At 37.5% G+C, this 20,638-nt stretch overlaps 1 protein-coding gene across 1 annotated transcript; it reads left to right on the top strand.

The window, feature by feature from the left end:
* Positions 1–7,418: 7,418 nt before the first annotated feature.
* CCDC28A (coiled-coil domain containing 28A) lies at positions 7,419–19,613 on the top strand. The gene is made up of 6 exons (XM_021693281.2): positions 7,419–7,573; positions 9,308–9,507; positions 10,179–10,342; positions 13,250–13,404; positions 15,226–15,248; positions 19,045–19,613. The coding sequence occupies exons 2-6, from the start codon at positions 9,350–9,352 to the stop codon at positions 19,097–19,099; spliced, it is 555 nt and encodes a 184-aa protein (XP_021548956.2). The 5' UTR covers positions 7,419–7,573; positions 9,308–9,349; the 3' UTR covers positions 19,100–19,613.
* Positions 19,614–20,638: the final 1,025 nt, after the last annotated feature.

The following is a 20,638-nucleotide window of genomic DNA, read 5'->3' as shown; positions in this document are numbered from 1 at the left end:
GGGAACTACCAGTAATTCTCATGTGTTGCAACTGGAAGAAAAGGCCATAATCTCATGTAGTTATATTTTATTTCTTCTTTGGCTCTGTACAATTATAGAAATAAACTAAGAATTGGGTTTTTATTTTAATTAATTTATGGTCTCAAAAGTTAAATGGAATCTGGTCTCAAAACAATTTAATATGAGATAATACTGCCACCTGGAGATCAGAGGCAGGTATGACAAAGACTCAATCTAAATTCTAATTCTTGAAAGTAATCTGAGTTAATGGTGACACTTGATTTAATAATAATGCCATTCTGCCACTTGCCATCATATGGGTCTAATTTTTCCTCATTTATTCATTAATTTAATGAATATTTTCCAATCTTCTATTGTATGCCAGACACTATGCTAGGCTTTGGTAATATAAAAATGTATAAAACCTAGTTCATTCCTTGAGTAGCTAAGACTAGTAGAAGACACCAGCATATTATCAGGTGTCATCCCATGTACCCCTTACCCTTTAAGAGTGAAGCAAAATTGAGGGGTGCCTGGTGGCTCAGTCAGTTGGGCAACCGACTCCTGGTTTTGGCTCAGGTCATGATCTCAGGGTCGTGATATCCAGCCCCGTGACAGGTTTGGGACCAGCATGGAGTCTGTTTCAGATTCTCTCCTTCTCCCTTTGCCCCCTCCCCCACTCATGCTCTCTCTCTCTCTCTAAAATAAATAAATAAATAAAATCTTTAAAAAAAAGAGTGAAGCGAAATTGAATACTTGTCTTTATGGAGTGGAAAACTCATCTCTCTCATTCTTTCTAAGATTATAACATAGACTATGATTTGTAATTTTCCCCATCACCTTGGACTCTAAGCTCCTGCTTCACCTGACATGGTGCTGTTTATAGATCACTTTATTGTTACACACATATTGCTCTTGTCTGTAAATTTCCCAAAGATGGAGAATACAATGCTTTTTCCTTGATTTTCATAATGATTAACTCATTCAAGCTTTGAGCTTGAAGGGGATTTATCCTGAAATTTGGAAGCATGGAAGGTGTGTGTGTGTGTGTGTGTGTGTGTGTGTGTGTGTGTAACTACAGCAACACTAACAATTACAAATTGGACAACAGACTTCATTGATCTCTTTAAAGTCCTCTCCTTCCCACCACTTTGACTCTCCTTTCTCACTCTGCTCCCTTCTTTGCTGTCCTTTTTCTCAACATTTCCCAACCCCTACCCCTTACCACAGTGAACAATTCTTCCCACTTTACTATATAGAACAATTCAACTTTCTCAGTTTCATATCCCGAAACTCAGACTCCTGCCCTCCTGTGCATATCCAACTCTCATTGCTATATTATGACACACAATGGGCCATCTGCCTAGAGCTTCATCCCCCCTTTCCCCCTATATAAAATTTATTTCTCCTTGACAAGAATTATGACAACTCTTAAAAGACAGAGTGGTAGCAATTTAGGTTTTAAATAACATTTTAAAATTTCCTTGTTAGAAATATAAACAAAGTGCTATGAGGGTCCCTTCTACTCTTCCCTTCCTCCTTGCCTCCTTACCTCTATCCCCATCTTCTACTTTCTCTTCTGTACTGTAAGCTATCCCTACAAGCATTTTTTACCAGTCTTGTGGTACTCTTTGGTAATACTGCTACACTTAAATTAAAATTCAACAAAAGAGAGAAAACTGGATGGAAGGGTTGTCATGCAGTACAGCTAATTTGCTGGTCCATGGTATACTTTGTTTTCTGGTTCAGCCTATAACACAAGCCTTCTTCTAAAGTTGGAGTGTTCCTAGGACAAGAACTTGGAGAAAAGATATTGGAAAGATGAATTGTCCTCTTGCTGGTATCTTGCTGATAACCATTCCCTAATCTATTAACTACTCTTGACCATAAAAAGGAAGTGTGAATGTGAAATTGCATTAAAACCTTAATTTTGGAAAATCATAAACGAAAACTATCCCAAATATTAAGTTGAAAAATAATTACTCAATTAACAATTTCCCAAAACTTTTGGATTAGTTTCTTCATCAGATCTCCTTGGTATGAAGGCTGGTGTACCAAAACACAAATTGCCCACCTAAAAAAGAGCATTTTCCTGGGCATTAGTGATGTTATCTGATTGGCACCGAGACTGGGCCTAGATCTTTGGACTCTGGAGTTTAACGAGGAATTGTGGAAATCACTTTCCTTTCAGAAATAAAATTAGAGAACTTCATCAATTCACAACACACACATTAACCGAGTATCTACTTTATGTCACATTCTATGCAATGTGCTTAAGATACAAAATAAAAACATGATATCTGCCCTCAAGGAACTTACGGTCTAATGAAGAAGACAAATAAATCAAAGACCATATATGTGAGAATTCTGTAAATGTCTAAGTCTTTGTAATTTTTCAGGTCTGCTGTTTACTCCTTGTTTTTTTTTTCTCCCCCAAAGCAGCTAGCAGTAAAATACAATTATAAGCATCTCTGTGTTTATTCTTGAGCCCTTCACTAATGCCTAACATGTACATCCTAGAGTAGACCAGTATACCCTGGCATTCTTTCAGTTTTGTGAATATGGCGAGCTCATTTGTTTTAGGGCTTAGCTGTTTCCAGAGCCAAGCATGCAAAGAAGCATTGAGCCTGACCTATCCTGGCCTATGCATTCTGGTATGGCAGGAAAAGTAGGGGAAGGAACACTTAGCAAATGATGAATAGGCTTCCAAATGAAAACAAAACAAAACCTCTTCCCTATAAGAACCATAGGGACAACAAGGGGATGACTCTTTTCCAGGCACTGAGGTAGAATAGCCATTTGCTTTGGGTTGAGATACCTGCCTTTTCCTTTAGAATGTGACCTTCTCAAGGGGAAGGACAATGCATGTTTGTATGTAAAGAAATTAGGAAATGAGGATGTAAAACATTGGCTTCCAAACCCATTCATCACCTGAGGACTTCCAAAAAAATATTCCTGATTCAAATGAAATGTGAAAAAAAACTGATGACATTTACGATGCTATTGCAAATTTGAACACTGACTGGATATTTAATAATATTAAGCAATTATTACTGTTGGAATAATAGTGATATTATGGTTATGTTTTTTTCTATCTTTTAGGGATCAATACTGAAATATTATGGATTAAATGATGTCTGGGATTTGCTTCAATATAATAGAGAAGAGGAGAAAATCTGGGGGGGGTGGTTTAAGTGAAACAAGATTGGTCATGAGTCAATAGGTGGATAATGGGTACAATGGGTTCATTGTACTATTCTGTCTTCTTTGATACATGTTTGAAATTTTCCATAAGAAAAATAATTTTTTAATATATTTTTTTTTTTTTTAAGATTTTATTTATTTATTTGAGAGAGAGAGAATGAGAGAGAGAGAGCACACGAGAAGGGGGAGGGTCAGAGGGAGAAGCAGACTCCCCACTGAGCAGGGAGCCCGATGCGGGACTCGATCCCGGGACTCCAGGATCATGACCTGAGCCGAAGGCAGTCGCTTAACCAACTGAGCCACCCAGGCGCCCCAGAAAAATAATTTTTTAAAAATGAGAGATTCCTGAGTTCCTAAGAGATTCTGGCTTATTATGTCCAGAGCCTGTGAACCGGTATGTTGGCATCACCGTCACTACCAGGAGATTCACCAATAGCACTCCTCCTTGCCTACCTATGCTACAGAGTATATTAGTGGTGGGGCTAGAGAGTGTTGTTGATCAAAGCTCTTATCCTTTAAATGTTGTCCTTAGGAAGAAGGTATCTTATTAGCATAATTTATACAAGACGTCCATTTAACAGTAATTCCAAAGGAGGGATTTTTGCAGCTTAAAGGAAATTCTAGTAAATCTCAAAGAACAAAACTTCTCTTAGGGAAGAACTCTAGATTTCAGGTAAAAGAAATCACACTCCAAGCTGGTACAGCCACTCTGGAAAAGAGTATGGCAGTTCGTCAAAAAGTTAAAAATAGAGCTACCCTATGACCCAGCAATTGTACTACTATTTACCCAAAAGATGCAAGCATAGTGATCTGAAGGGGCACCTGAACCCCAATGTTTATAGCAGCAATGCTCACAATAGCCAAACTATGGAAAGAGCCCAGATGTCCATTGACAGATGAATGGATAAAGAAGATGTGATGTGTATATATATATATACAATGGAATACAACTCAGCCATCAAAAAAAAAAAATGAAATCTTACCATCTGCAACAACATGAATGGAACAGAGGGTATTATGCTAAATGAAATAAGTCAACCAGAGAAAGCCATTTATCATATGATTTCACTCCTATGTGGAATTTAAGATACAAAACAGAGGAGCATAGGGGAAGGGAGGGAAAAATAAAACAAGATGAAATCAGAGAGGGAGACAAATCATAAGAGACTCCTAATCTCAGGAAACAAACTGAGAGTTGCTGGAAGGGAGGGGTGGGGGGATGGAGTAACTGGGTGATGGACATTAAGGAAGGACCTGAGGTAATGAGCACTGGGTGTTATATATAACTGATGAATTACTGAACTCTACCTCTGAAACTAATAATACACTATATGTTTTTTTTTTAAAGATTTTATTTATTTATTTGAGAGAGAGAGAGAGAATGAGAGAGAGAGAGCACATGAGAGGGGGGAGGGTCAGAGGGAGAAGCAGACTCCCTGCTGAATAGGGAGCCCGATGTGGGACTCGATCCTGGGACTCCAGGATCATGACCTGAGCCGAAGGCAGTCGCTTAACCAACTGAGCCACCCAGGCACCCAATACACTATATGTTAGTTAATTGAATTTAAATCAAATAAAACTAATTTTAAAAAAATAAAAATTAAAAGATATCACACTCCAAATTGTACCTCTGTGGCTCTATCTCATGCACTCTATCTCTTAATCAGTACAATCTGCCACACAGACCTCTTGCTTCCTCAAACATGCCAAGCTCATTTGTGCCTAAAGACCTGTGGTTTAACCATATATTTTGCCCAAGGATGTTCTTCCTCCAGATCATTCCATGGCTGGCTCCTTGTTTGTTTTTCCAAAGCAGCTAGCAGTAAAATACATTCATATCTTCATTCGTATCTCAACCCTTAAAGTTGCTTTTTCAGAAGGGCCTTCCCTGACACTCCCTCTTCAGTACCCCACACCTTACAGTAACACCCTATGATCTTAAGCTGTTATTTCAGAGCACTTTTCACTAACTGAAACTCTCTTGTTTGTTTACTAATTTGTTGTTAACCTCCTTTATCAAGACTGTAAGATCTCTCACTATAGGACTCTTATCCATCTGGTTCATAGATGCCCTCTGACCTCCTACAACAGTCTCTCGCCAAAAAAGGGACTCAATACAGAACTCTGAAGACCTGAAATATGTACATTTGTAAGGATACCTTCTTGTGTCCCTACATTATATTAGGGGTTGCAAATGTAAATACCACCGGCCTCAGATGAGTACTAAAGGCAGAAGGACTTAGAGAAAAACTAGAAAGCAATTGAAATGATCCAAAGGAAAGAGTCACTTGGCAGCTTGACCTATTGATGCCAGGTTACAGTGCAGATCTAGTGTGCTCAGATCTTCCCATCATGATCAGAATGCCAAATGAATGAGATGACATCCATTTATTGTATTCCTTCCACTTTAACTGTTAGCAACCAATCTGAAAAAATTAGAATAGCATGTGAATCACCAGTTTGCAAGCTCTGCTCATACAGATAAAATAATTCAGAGATTAGTTAAGAGACATTGAGAAAAGATACCGAGAAGATTGTACCCTACAACATTGTTTGTAATGGTGAGAAATGGGAAACAACCTAAATTTATCCATCACTAGAGGAATTCCAAAATAACGTGTGGGAAACTTATTTGAAAGAATACTCTATAGCCAAAACAAAAGAAGTCTAGCCATATGTATCGATGTGGATAGATCTCAAAAACAGAGTTGAATGAAAAAGCCAAGTTGTAGGGGCGCTTGGGTGGCTCAGTTGGTTAAGCGACTGCCTTCGGCTCAGGTCATGATCCTGGAGTCCCAGGATCGAGTCCCGCATCGGGCTCCCTGCTCGGCAGGGAGTCTGCTTCTCCCTCTGACCCTCCTCCCTCTCATGCTCTCTGTCTCTCATTCTCTCTGTCACAAATAAATAAATAAAATCTTAAAAAAAAAAAGAAAGAAAAAGCCAAGTTGTAGATCAATACACAAAATATTCGTGTAAAACTTCAAAAGCCCAGCCATTCTGTATATTGCTTATAAACACATAGTAATAGTGAAAGCAAACCTAGATTAACAAGCTGCTTATCAAATTTAAGATTATAGTTGCCTCTCAGAAGGGAAGTAGAGTGGTACAGGGAATAGGGGCACCCACTTAATCTGTAATGTTCTATTTCTTTCATTTAAAAATATAAAATGACAAAATGCAACATCCTACCATTCTGATGGTATACATGAATGTTCATTCTGGTTTTTTTTAAAAACATTTCCAAATTTTTAAAAATGGAGGGAGTGGTGGTGGCAAAACATCCCAAACTAGAATACTTGGCTTCTCCTTTACTCTGCCTCTCTAGCATTGATATATTGATATCAATCTCTAGATAGAGTTTCCTCAGTAGCAAATTCAGGAGAAATGTGTGGTACTATCTACAAGATCTATAAACCTAAAACTATCCAGAGTCTCTAAAGATCCACAAACCTAAAACCTCCCCAACTCTAACACCACACGGTAAATAATATCCAGACTAGGGAATGAAACATGGATTTCTCCCCTCATTTAGGATAGTCCATCTCTCACAATCCACAATTCCTTCTCCAGAAGAAATATGTATAATGGAAGAACTGTCCTGGTGACAGAGAGACGTGGATTTATTAAGCCTTTCCGAGTGTCAGAGTCCTCATCTCTAAAACGGGGAATATTAACACCTACCTCGTACACTGTAGTGAGTGTAGTATGTCTAGAGCCTGAACAGAGTAGCTTTTAATAGTAATAAAATCTCATTTAGGGGCTTGGCCCGGGTCCCTAGACAGAATCACGGTTTTTCACGCTGCCTTCCAAGCTAAAGTTGGTTTACCTTGAGACGTCCCGGGGAGGTAGTTGATTCAGTTGCTATGGCGACACTCCGGTTCCGCCTCCGGGCTTGCTCGAATAGCATGCTGGGAATTGTAGTGCGTGGGAACCGACACTCACCGAGGGGGCGGGGCAGCTTCCGGAAAGGGCACTGAGTTTCCCGTTCCTGCCTCTACCGCCGTCCCTTAGCTCTCTGTGCGTCTGGGCCACAGAACCCAAAATAAAAGCCCAACTATGAGTCTCCCTTTCCACGTCCGCCTAAAGTACAGTTGAGGGCAGGAGAGTGGAAGCAATGAGGTACCAAGGGTGGAGACGGGAGCCGCACTGGTGGGGCAGGAAGAGGCGAGGCTCCCGCCAGGGGCACGGAGGCTCCGCCTCCTTACATCACTTCCGTAAACAAAAGTTGCTGTGGAGGAGCTGGGTCCGGGATGTGATCCCGGCTTAAGCTGCAGCAGTATTGTCGGCGGCTGCAGCTGCGGCGGTGGCTTCGGAGCCTCCGGGGTCTTTGCAGGTTGAGGAAGAGGACCCCGATCCTCTCCTTCCTCAGGTAGGAAGTGGAAGGAAAAGCGCTCCCGCAGTGTCCCTGTTAGGCCCCTTCCACCACCCACTCTGGCCACTGCTCAATTCGGAGAGCTGAAGGGTCACCGTGTCGGCTGATTGGAGAAAGGGAATGAGGTGAAGTCAAGAGGGACTCCTAGTGGTCCTGTTTGGAAGCTGTGGGTTCCTGGCAATCAAAACCAGTGTGTGAGTAACTATGAGCAGTCTGCGAAGGCCTTCTTTAAAAGCTTCCTTGCTACGTGGTGTACAGGAAAGATTTCGGTTCTCTTGTGGCAGAGATTTGCCTTCCAAAAACGGATAAATTTCAGGCCCTGGCCCTTCAGTACATCATAGTTTAAGCCACTATTGGTTTATTTGCATTACTTTACTTCCTAGGTTTTTTTTTTTTTCCTTGTTCTTGTATCACCAAATGTGCATTAGCATCATTAAATTCGAAGGTTAATGTGTTTATGTGTAACACAAGTTTATACAGATCCTTACCTCTTTGGAGAACTGATATCCCATTGTCTCTATTCAGTTGCTTATTAAAATTCCATTTAATTTGTGTTGCATGCTGAAACAACGCCAAATGTCTGTTCTATTACTAAAGGAAAAATTGTTAGCCAGGATTTGAATGAATTTATATTTCGTATCTAGGATTAAATACTGGTCATTAGAGCCTTTCCTTTAAAACCTTTTCTTCTCTGGAAGTATCATAGTTCCAGTTGTGATTGTCTAGAGTCAGCCTGAGCCAACCGAGCTGAAATGGTTTAAATTCCAGTGCTAGTGGCACCAAGTTTAGACAAGGGCAAAAAATCTGTTTTCATTAAAATTCTCAATTATGTTAGGAGTGTAATCAGTGGATTTGAATCTTTTGGAATGGTCATAGCATGGTTAGATTCAACACAGTGTACACAGAAAGGGCTAATACTGCTAAGGCACTTTACAGTCTGATGAGGTAAATAGCCATGTAAATTTCTCATCTCATGATACGGGAAACAATATAATTAAGAATTTAATAGTATGCAGAAGTAAAAAGAAAATGTGGAAGGGTATTTTTTGATAGATGGCTGTTAGGAAAATAGAGCTGATTAATACATGAAGTAAGGGGGGAATATTGGACTTGTGTTCTCTATGGAAGGGCCAGCTGGAACTTCATAGTGTAACTTTTTTGATACTAGCAAACCTAAACATATATAATACAGTTTCATGTATCCTTGGAAATAGGTAGAGAAAGTATACTCAAAATAGTCATGAAACAAATTTAATTTTATGGAACTTAAGTTGATCAAGGAACTAGGATCAGTTTTATCCTTAGGCAGAGACTGAGTTTCTGCTTGGTGGTTGAAATAAGGTTTCTAGTTATTAGTTAAAATGCAGATACCCCTTTCAGTTATACATCTGTTTGAATCTGGTTGGCTCTTCTAAGAATAAATTTAAGCAGGGAGATCTAAAGACCACCTAGAGCTTGAGTCAGGCTGAGAATATCACATGGCTATTGTTCATTTTTTATGTATTGTTCCCCTTCTATAATGTAGGCTTTTTGAGGACAGGAACTTTGTCATGTTCACTACCTTCTTCCCAATATCCAGAATAGTGCCTGGCAGGTGGAATAGAGTAAATATTTGTGGGATGAGTGAATAAATTCTTGATATATTGCTATCAGCCTATGAAATGGGTCTTTAAACCCCTTTCATTTTTGTATATTCTAGCATGTATGTATAATTTTGCTGTATTTCCTTAGGTCATAAGAAGCTGGCCTTGGTGCAATAAGGAACTTAGAACAATGGAGGAGCGGAAAGTGAAGAGGAGGAGTCCTAAGTCTTTCAGTGCCCACTCTACTCAGGTTGTTAATGCCAAAAAAAATTCCATTCCAGTTAGTAAAAGCACAGGGTTTTCAAATCCTGCATCACAGTCAACTTCACAGCGACCAAAGTTAAAAAGGTAAATTTTTTTTCTTTCATATTATCACAGCAACATGCTATCAATGTAAATACTAAATCCAGTAATTCTTTAACACTTTTTTTCTCTTGGCTTAACTTTTAAAACAGTTGAGGCACATATTATATGTAATTTAGAAAAAACATTATGAAGGTAACAGTGTGTAGGGATTAGAACATGCAGAATGAATGATTGGTTTGAAGGCCCTTACTTTGTCTCCTACTAAAATAGAATGAGAAAACTTATGGACACAGTTGATGCATTAGCCGGAAAAGGGAAGAAAATATACAGGTTTTTTTTTTTTTTTTTAACTAAGCTGAGAGTGCTTTGGTAATTTTACTTTTTAAAAAAGGGTGGCTTCATTGTTGTCATAGAAATGATTTGTATTTATTGTAAAAATTCAAACACAGGAAAAGTTCAAAGAAGAAATTTAAAACACTAAAATTGTACCACCTAGAACTACACGTTATTAATATTTGGTGAACATCATTTGTCTTGCGGCTCTAAAGGAAACAGGAGCAACAAATTTAAATGTGATATATAATACTGCTGTGTGAGTATTCTGTAGTATTAGATATTTGGAAAGCAAGATAATATATAATATATATGTATAATTCTCTCTTCTTAAAAGATGATCGTATGCAATTAATGTTTTTATTGCATTGTCTTTGCAGAGTGATGAAAGAAAAGACCAGACCTCAGGGTGGAGAAGGAAAAGGTGCACAGCCAGCTCCCATTCAGCACTCTTTCCTCACCGATGTCTCAGATGTTCAGGAGATGGAGAGAGGGCTTCTCAGCCTTTTGAATGATTTCCACTCTGGAAAACTTCAAGCGTTCGGCAAGCCATAGATATTTCCCCTTTGTTTTTCTCTTCAAGATGTTTGCATCCTGTTTTCTGAATTTGTTTTGCCATTCATTTTAAAAGTATCATTTTCTTTTATTAAAAAAAAAAAGAGTCCAGAGGCATAAAATGCAATCATCCTAGATTTCATTTGTCATGGATTATAATTTGTTTTCTAAAATTTCAGGGAAAAGGGTTATTTATTTATTTATTTATTTATTTTTGAGAGAGAGTTGGGAAGGGCAGAGGGAGAGGGAGAGAGAGAATCTTAAGCAGGCTCCATGCCCAGCATGGAGCCCCACTCAGGGCTCGATCTCACAACCCCAAGGACCTGAGCCAAAATCAAGAGTCAGACGTTTAACCAACTGAGCCACTCAGGCTCCAGGAAAAAGTTTTTTTAAGATGGGAAGGTTGGTTGAAATGTTAAAGTAGGATTACTATTATGGAATAACTATCCTGAAAGTAACAAATAAAAGGAATATTCTTCATCAGTTAAATATTTTAGACTTAATGTTTTAGTTTGGGAAAGTCTCAAGATCATTTTTCTTTACACTTTTAAGCCTAAACTTAATTCTTGCCCACCATTCCTCACTTTTGAATTTAAAAGAATCCAATTTTATTGTTCTTCCATGAAGATAGAGAACAGTTAACTGATTGTTCCATTAAAACAAGTAGATATTTTTGGATATGAGTTCACAAAGTATATAGTCAGAGTTTTTGTATTCAGCTTGCAACTTACTTTATAAGTCTTATCTGATAAAATTGTCCTGTATTTTTTATAAAGCAATTTGAAAATTATCGAATGCATACATACAGAATCTCACACATATGCATAAATGTCATCAACTTACATGCTGGTTTTTTGAAGCCACTACCACCAGCACAAGGGTAAATAACCACATATAAAACTGGGTAAAGGTCCTGAAAAGAGCAATTCACTTGCTTAACAAACACACATGCAATAGTAATAAAAGAAATATCACCTCATACGAACAGACTGGCAAAATTAAAAGACTGGTAATACCTATTACTGGTGGAATTCAGAGAAGAGTTCTTTCATAAATTGCTGATGAAACTAGAAGGGTCCATGTTTGAAAGTTTTGTTCTTTAACTCTTCTCATTAATCCTGCCTGGGAATTAGTGAGTCCTTCATATCTACCGACTCATTTTCATCTGAAGGAACATTTTTTTCTATTGTTAATTGATTTCTCCTCCATCTGTTCCTTTTGATCCTTTTGGAGCTTCTGTTGTTCTCATGTTAGATCACCTGGATCCCTTATGATTTCTGCTTCTTTATATTTTTACTCTATATTGTCCCCCCCCTTTTCTCTATCTATATATGTTGTGTATTGATACATTTATATTTCTGCCAGTATATACATATGTACACACACACACACATACACCCACCCCTCTCTTGGGGTATTTCTTCCACTTGACCTTCCAGATCACTACTAATTGTTGAAAAACAAAGGAAATACGAGATATTTTCTGTGAGGAAAGGATGACTTTTAAAAAGCTGTAACTAGCTTCAAAATTATCAGTAGTCAACATAATTTAATATTGTTGATTTATGAAGATACAGAGCTAGCTGGAGGAAATTATAGTGTAATTTACATAAATTCTAATTGAGTCAAGATACTTCAACTTTAGCTGAGCTGTAGTATACCTTTGAGAAAACCAAGGTTTTTTAGAAAAATATTTTAGTATCAGGAGGTTGTAGAGACAAGGGGCACTGGCTGGCTCAGTCAGTGGAGCATGCGGCTCTCGATCTCAGGGTTGTGGGTTCAAGCTCCACGTTGGGTATAGAAATTACTTAAAAAAATAAATCTTAAAAAAAAAAAAAGAGGTTGTAGAGGCTATACTTAACTGTATGAAAATATGTAATTTATCATGTACTGTGTATATATTAGCTGCCCTGAGCAGATAATGCCACCTCAGAGAACTCTGGTCAATAAATAATGTAAGACCTGTCCTTTAGCAATTAAGCTGTCTTGCACTAATGAGTATACAACTGAAAATATTACACTGTTTCTCATGCATCATAACATTCTTCATAAATATTTTCATTTATATTTCTTAAAGGAGGCATATATAATTGGTGGCAAAAATGATTCATGGTTGACGTTCTTACAAGACTCTCAAGTTCACTTATTATTATAAAATGTTAGGTCACTCAGTTCAAATGGCATTTGTGAAATTGAACATGATTAGATGATGCTGTTGCTTCTAGAATTGATACTACTATTGAAAAAAAAGAATTTTCTTTTCCTAAGGGATGATTTTTTGTTTTGGGGGTTTTGTTTTGTTTTTAATTTTTAAAAGATTTTACTTTCAAGCAATGTCCACCCCCACCATGGGGCTTGTACTCGTAACCCTGAGACCAAGAGTCGCAGGCTGCACTGACTGAGCCAGCCAGGTGCCCCGATGATTTTGTTTTTTACAGAAAATCTTTCCTATCTGATTTTCTGATGATTTTTTTTTTTTAAGATTTTATTTATTTATTTGACAGAGAGAGAATGAGAGAGAAAGCACATGAGAGGGGGGAGGGTCAGAGGGAGAAGCAGACTCCCTGCCGAGCAGGGAGCCCGATGCGGGACTCGATCCAGGGACTCCAGGATCATGACCTGAGCCGAAGGCAGTCGCTTAACCAACTGAGCCACCCAGGCGCCCCCTATCTGATTTTCTTAGTGCCCACAGTCATTTCTTAGATTATCATTGTTTTCCTGTGAAAACAGGATTTGATTTGTGATTATACACAGAAAATATTCAGTCATTAACAGTGCAATTTACAACAGAAAGAAAGCTAATTTCTTGTGAACACCTTGAATTTAAAAGTTTTTCCTCAAGGCAGTTAGTTTGAACTGTCCTAATCTTTATTAACATTCTGGGATGTTCCCTCAGGAAATGAATGTTCCATTGAACAGATGGAACATGTTCGGGGAATGCAGGAGAAATTAGCTCGCTTGAATTTGGAGCTCTATGGAGAGTTAGAGGAACTTCCTGAGGATAAGAGAAAAACAGCCAGTGACTCCAATCTGGACAGGCTTCTGTCTGACGTGAGTGTAATTCTTTTTCTTTATTCCTTTCATAAAAATTTTTTATTGAAATAAAGTTCATCGTTTTAATCATTTTAAAGTATACCGTTTAGTGGTTTTTGGTACATTCACAGTATTTTGCAGATATCACCACTGTCTAATTCCAGAACATGTTCATCACCCACAAAAGAAACCCTTTACCTCTCAATTCTCCCTTCTCTTCATCCCTTAGCAGCCACTAATCTACTCTCTAACTGTATGGATTTGCCTATTCTGGATATTTCATATAAAGAGAATCACACAATATGTGGCTTCTTATGACTGGGTTCTTTCACTTAGTGTAGTATTTTCAAGTTTCACACATGTATTCTACTATTTTTTTTAAAAGAAATGTATTTCAAAGAAATTGCCATATTTACGTCTGAGCATATATTCTGAGAATGCTGGCAAATCTAAAAGTGAAAGATTCACTTCTGTACATATATGATAAGATCTTAATACATAGAAGATCATGACATGATTAATACATTTTGTGTTATTCACTCAGGTGGTTACTTATTTCTAAATACAGAACTGTATTTGATATTTAAGGTAATTTAGTACATTGCTATGTGTGTTAGCTTGCTAAAGCTGCCATGACAACGTGCTGTAGACTGGCTACACCTGAAGTTTATTCACAGTTCTGGAGGCCCAAAGATGGAGATAAAAGATGTCATCAGGGTTGGTCTCTTCTGAGGCCTCTCTCCTAGGCTTGTAGATGGCCATCTTCATCTTTACCTGGTATTCACCTTTTATAAGTGGGTGCCCATGTCCAAATTTCCTCTTCTTGTAAAGATAGCAATCATACAGGATTAGGGCCCACCCTAATGACCTCATTTTAACTTACTGCATCTTTGTAAGACCCTATCTCCAAATACACTCACATTCTGAGGTATGGAGGATTAGGACTAAAATGTATGAGTTTTGGGAGGACATAATCCCATCTATAACACTACGTCTGATTCTTAAACTGAAAGGTGTTAATGAAATTTACCTCTTTAAACATGAAGAAAAATTGATACTTTAGTTTCAGCATAGTTTCCATATTCACTAATGACAAAAAGGTTTCATTTCTGTTGCTTCTCTTTATCCTTTGAATAAGTAAATGTGTGGGAAATGATATGCCCATACTTTTAAAGTTTCAAGCCTGTGTATTTTATTTCACATCTACTGTGTTCAGTCTTACCAGTATTTCCTTTTACTAGTCCCTCTTAATAAATAAATGCAAGTTTGTTTTGCAGTACATTTAGGAAAATGACTGTGGTATGGTGAGAACACTGAATTTGAAACCAGAAAGCCTTTGTTTAGTCTGGGGTTTGCATTCTGGTTATATCTGTATAACTTTGTAAATTTAGTTAATATTTCTGTAACTTTGATTTTTTCCTCTGTAAAATAGGTGTGATTAATTCTGCCTCATCCTGAAAACTGAATGAAATGTGAAATCTTTAAAACAAAGGTTTTAAAGATTTTAATCATTAAAATGGCAACTTTTTTTAAACTATTAATAAAGATGATTACAATTATTCATGGTTTTAAGAATCCTTATAAAACTCCGGTTTTTATTATCTGGTTTCAGTCTCTTCTCATATTTGTGTTTAATAAATGCTAAAGGTACTTTATAATTATTTTGTATAAGTGAATTTCCCAGCCTGGAAATTTTTGGAAAGTTTTTTCAATATTTTACTTTTTCATTTAAAGAAAGCTTAAATGAAAAATAGGTTATTTTAAAATGTGTAAACAGTCATCTACTTAAGATATTTTTCTTATAAAAATTAAAATTAAATTTGTTTCTTTGTGTTACAGTTAGAAGAACTGAATTCTTCCATGTATCCTTTTGCCTAATATCAACAGTGAAAAGTTTACAAGTTGTAACTTCTGGTGAATAGCTCAATCAAGTGAACAAAGGCACCTACTGTTATTTACTGGGGCCATTTCTCTTCCCCTTTGGTTTCCAAATGGAACTTTTAGTTGTTTTTGTATGCTGCCATTTTGTGTTTCTGGTTTGTTCTGCTTTGCTTTGTATTGTTTTTGGATTTTTAAAAACAAATTTAAAAAAAATTAATCAGGAGAATTGAGGATTAGGCTATTGCCATAGAAATTATTTTGAACCTTGGATTCTTAAGTTAAATAGCAGTTGGATATGCAGACATAAAATGCCATACTTAATTTACTGTCATTACAGGGGCACCTGGGTGACTCAGTCATTAAGCATCTGCCTTCGGCTCAGGTCATGATCCCAGGGTCCTGGGATCAAGCCCCGCATTGGGCTCCCTGCTCTGCGGGAAACCTGCTTCTCCCTCTCCCACTCCCCCTGCTTGTGTTCCCTCTCTCGCTGTGTCTCTCTCTGTCAAATAAATAAAATCTTTAAAAAAAAAATTTACTATCATTACATAGAACACTTTAGATGCATATAAAGTGTAATATAGGATTAGCTTAAAGGAAATCACCAAGGCACATGTAAAATATTCAGGCTTTGACATTTCAGTTTGGAGCAATTATTTCAGGAACTTTTCAAAATGTATTTTTGCACATAGTCCTAGGTACAGTGTGAGATTATAAGAACAATAAGAAATGATCCTGCCTATAAAATAATTTGAGGGTTTAGTCCCTTTGGACTAAATAATGAGATACTTAAAAAGATACTGGTTGTAGAGTCAAGAGATTTGATTTTTGAAATTTGGTTTTGATAATTAACTTTGGGTAAATTGTTTAGTATCTCAGAGTGTCCTCTGTAATATGGGGTAATTGCTACATGTAATGATGTGTATATGAAATTTTCCAAACTGTAGAATATATATATATAAATTGCTATTATTGTTAATAACATATACTGTTATTAATTGCTAAATTATGCAGTAGCAACAATGAAGAAATAGAGAGGTATATACAAATCTAGTAATAACAATCATTAATCTTATTTGAGTCCTTACTACTTGCCAAGTATTTTATGAAGGGCTTGACATGCATTTTCTTCTTTGGTCCTACTCTTGTAAGTAGGTGGTATTATACTTATCATTTTACAGATGAAGAAAATAAAGTTTTGAGAAGCGACATAAACTGTGAGAGACATTAACGTAAAATATCATTGCCAAGAAGGACTTAAATTTGAGGATTAGATATGAGTTAATTATGAGGCTTCTCTTAGTAGTAGTTCCTAGTTCTTTTTTCTTTTCCTTATATCCATTCTGAGCTTTGTATTCTATGCTTTATATTCTTTCTATGTGTATGACACATCAGTATCTCCTATCCTCTTGAGTTTTTGTTAAACATCTAGGTTGATTTACCACTTTGCCTGATTCAGTCACCACGGTTGAACAAGATTACATGATAGAATACAAGAGCATGGGCTTTGAATTGCTTGGTTTCAAATCTTGGTAAGCATGTGTGTAACATTGAGCAAAGTTTGGCAACTCTAGTTTCCTCATTTGTAATAACTGTTCTCTCTGTATTCAGAATTTCCCTCCTACCTTCCCTCTCTGTCATCAGTTGCCTCTGTTATTTCAGTCTCCAAGATTATTTAAATTCCTTCTGTGACTATGGCAGACATTGCTACGCAGTCATGGCACTATCTGCCATTGAGCCTGGACGTGGGCAGGAAATTATTTGCCACTTCTTAATCACAGTTAGTTGTCAGGCACCATCAGCTCTGTCTTTTATTCTTCCTTCATTCCTTACCCTCATAACTTTATCCCATAACCTTTCAAATTTCTTCTGTTCCAGCTCCAGAGCTGCACTAATATGGCAGCCACGAGCCATGTGGCTCCTGAGCACGTGAAATGCAGCTAATATGGGCTGGAATGTGCTAGAACTATAATTTGTATACCTGACCTCAAAGATTTAATATGAAAAAAAGAATGTAAAATATCTCAATATTTTTATAATGATTATATGCTGATAGTTTTCTGATATATTAGTGTAAATTAAATATATTTTAAAAATTGTATCTGTGATGTGCATTAAATTTCTTTTGGACAGTGCTGCTGTAGACTTTAGACAATACCACTAAATTATTCTTCCTAAAAATATCACTCTCATCTTGCCATTCCTATTTCAGACCAAGTTTTTCACCATGTCAGACTTTCTTTTTTTTTTAAACATTTTATTTATTTATTTATTTGACAGAGACACAGCGAGAGAGGGAACACAAGCAGGGGGAGTAGGAGAGGGAGAAGCAAGCTCCCCGCTGAGCAGGGAGCCCGATGCGGGGCTCGATCCCAGGACCCTGGGATCATGACCTGAGCCGAAGGCAGACGCTTAACAACTGAGCCACCCAGGCACCCCCATTTCAGACTTTCTAAAGGCTCTCAGTAGTATGATCTCAACCTACATATCCTCTTGTATTTTACATTATTTTTCATTACCATTAGGCTGGTTCTCTGGATATCTAAGAACACATCATGTTCATGCTCATCTTAATGCCTTTGTTCAGGTTGTACTTCCTACCTAGAGTTGCTCTGGCCTCCCCCTTTCCCTTATCAAATAACACCAAAGCTGACCACTTCCATAAAGCATTTTATTTGTACCTTGAGCTAGCATTCTACTTCATTATCTGTTGATTTTTGTATACATTAAATCTCAGCTTTCCAACTGGACAATGTCTTTGATGGCAATACTCATGTCTGTATAATTTAGCAACCTCTGCTGTATGTGTATTGCTAGCATTTAGTTGTTCTCAGTGTATCCATAGCATTGTTTGAATTGGGTCTTGAAAAAATGGATAGCAGGTGGATCATACAGAGAGATGAAAAAGGAAAATGAAAGGCAATGATGATAAGAAGGAAAGGGAATAATATTGACCTTATTGACCAATAAGATTTACCATGTTTATTCATTTGGTTCATTTGTCCTTTGTGTCAAGGGGCCCCATGTGGGCCTCAGGTAATAAAACTTTAGTTTATCTCATTTGTACCCTTTCACACAACTTAAACAGGAATTCCAACCTGTTTCCAATCTTCTTAAAGAATCATTTAGAGGGGGACTCCTGGGTGGCTCAGTCGGTTGAGCATCTGCCTTTGGTTCAGGTCATGATCCCGGGGTCCTGGGGTCGAGTCCCGCATCAGGCTCCTTACTCAGTGGGGAGCCTGCTTCTCCCTCTGCCTGCCACTCCCCCTGCTTTTGCTCACTCTCTCTCTGACAAATAAATGAATAAAATCTTGTTTAAAAAAATAATTCAGAGGATTATAGGAAAAGTTTTAGACCTATGATGATTCTGTTTTTGACTTTTACAAAGAAATTGTTTTCCCAAGGATGATAAAGTGGTGTCCTCTCAAATGATTGTTTTTTAATCTGGTAAGTTTTCATATTTGCCTCTCACCAGTTCCTTACCATGAAAATCATTCTTGCCACATTAAAATAATTCTGTGCTGTATTAGAACCTGAAACATAATCTTGATTTAGTGACTGTTTTTAAGTCTTCAAATTCTGGATATAATATAATTGCTTCATGATATTTAAAAATTGTCTTATCACATCCAAGTTTCTCAGCGACATAGGCACTTTCCCTTTAAACATATTTCCTTTATTTTAATACCTCTCTCTCTTAGCTCCTCCTGAGTGTAATTTCCCATGATTTAAAAGAAGTACTCATTACAGAATGAAAATCTTCTTAACTGATGAACTCAGACAAAAACTACATTTGGCAGATGCCCAAGATGTTCCAAATACTTCTACCAGCTAAAATGATATGTGGTCGCTTTCTCATGGCTTGAAGATGAGCAGCATTCTTTACTTTTCCAGCTGAATCCAATAGCAGAATCATCTTCCACAATAAGGAATGACGTAATTAAAGTGCCAGTGCAATGACTGATTTCACTCCTGTTTTTAGTGAATTTGCCGTGCTATTATTTGCCATAACTGGAGCCTAGGCCTTGTGGAAGGCTTAATCAGGAAATGTGATGCAGAGGTTGTGCTGCTGTGCTTTCTATTGTTGCCTTACAGGGGTTATACTTGAAATGCATTGAGCAAAATGTTATTAATAGGGCTGAAGGTTTATCCTTCCTGAGCTCACCAACCTTATTCCCATGTTGATTATAAGTTGATGATGCACAGGCTTCTTGGGGCAGCCCCGCTTCAGTTTACGTTAGACAATCAGTACACACAACTGGTGTGTTTTCCAGTGGCCAGTGCCAACAAACTGGTAAATGAGTATTTGTGAAATTTGCTATTTTTAATAAAGTGATTGTTTTAAATTAGTCTTTATTGTTTTATTTTGAAGAAACCTGTAGTCTTCAATCTGGGAATACAATAATTCAATCCTCAGAAGTACACTGTGTTTATAAAATTTTGGGTTCTGTAATTTTCTTCCAGGTTTTGCACCTTGTGCACATTTCAGTGTTGGTGTCAGTCATGAAAAGAGCATGGGCTTTAAAGTCAGACCTTGAGGGTGCCTGGGTGGCTCAGTCGGTTAAGCGACTGCCTTCGGCTCAGGTCATGATCCTGGAGTCCCGGGATCGAGTCCCGCATCGGGCTCCCTGCTCGGCGGGGAGTCTGCTTCTCCCTCTGACCCTCCTCCCTCTCATGCTCTCTCTATCTCATTCTCTCTGTCTCAAATAAATAAAATCTTTAAAAAAAATAAAAAATAAAGTCAGACCTTGATTTGAATCCCCATCCTGCCCCTTAGCTTTCTATTCATGCACATTTACTTCTTTGGGTTTAACTTTTGTTTTTCATCCAGAAAATGAAATGAATAACCAGCTCGTAGTAGTAGTAATTATGAGGAGAAAGGAGAAAAGTGTGTATAAGTTGCTTATCACAACAGCTAACACCAACAATGTACAGCAAACATTAGTTTAATTTCCCATTTTACACAGCTTTTTTGAAATAATTAACTCATACCCCATAAAATACACCTTTTAAAGTGTACAGCTCAGTGGTTTTTACTGGATTCACAGTTGTGCACCTGTCACCATAATCTAATTGTAGAACATTTTCATTACTTCCATCTTTCCAAAAAGAAACCCATTGGCAGTCACTCCGCATTTCTCAAACCCCCCAGCCATTGGCAACCAGTAATCTACTTGCTGTCTATGGGTTTGCCCATTCTGGACATTTTGTATAAATGGAATCACACATGATTTTTTATGATTGGCTTCTTTTACTTAATATTTTCAAGGTTTCAGGGTTTATCCGTGTTGTAGCATGGCTCAGTACTTCATTCATTTTCATGACCAGATCATACCCCATTGTGTGGGTATGCCACATTTTGTTTATTCAATCA

The sequence above is a fragment of the Neomonachus schauinslandi genome, chromosome 8 (genome assembly GCF_002201575.2).
Source record: "Neomonachus schauinslandi chromosome 8, ASM220157v2, whole genome shotgun sequence".
Taxonomy (NCBI): domain Eukaryota; kingdom Metazoa; phylum Chordata; class Mammalia; order Carnivora; family Phocidae; genus Neomonachus; species Neomonachus schauinslandi.
The sequence above is the reverse complement of the archived record's forward strand: the minus strand, read 5'-3'. Positions and strand labels throughout refer to the sequence as shown.

Coding starts and splice junctions, on each gene's coding strand:
- CCDC28A (XM_021693281.2), top strand. CDS start 9,350: ATGGAGGAGCGGAAAGTGAAGAGGAGGAGTCCTAAGTCTTTCAGTGCC. Junction 13,405..15,225: donor TGGACAGGCTTCTGTCTGAC/GTGAGTGTAATT, acceptor TTTGTGTTACAG/TTAGAAGAACTGAATTCTTC. Junction 15,249..19,044: donor GAAGAACTGAATTCTTCCAT/GTATCCTTTTGC, acceptor TGATGAACTCAG/ACAAAAACTACATTTGGCAG.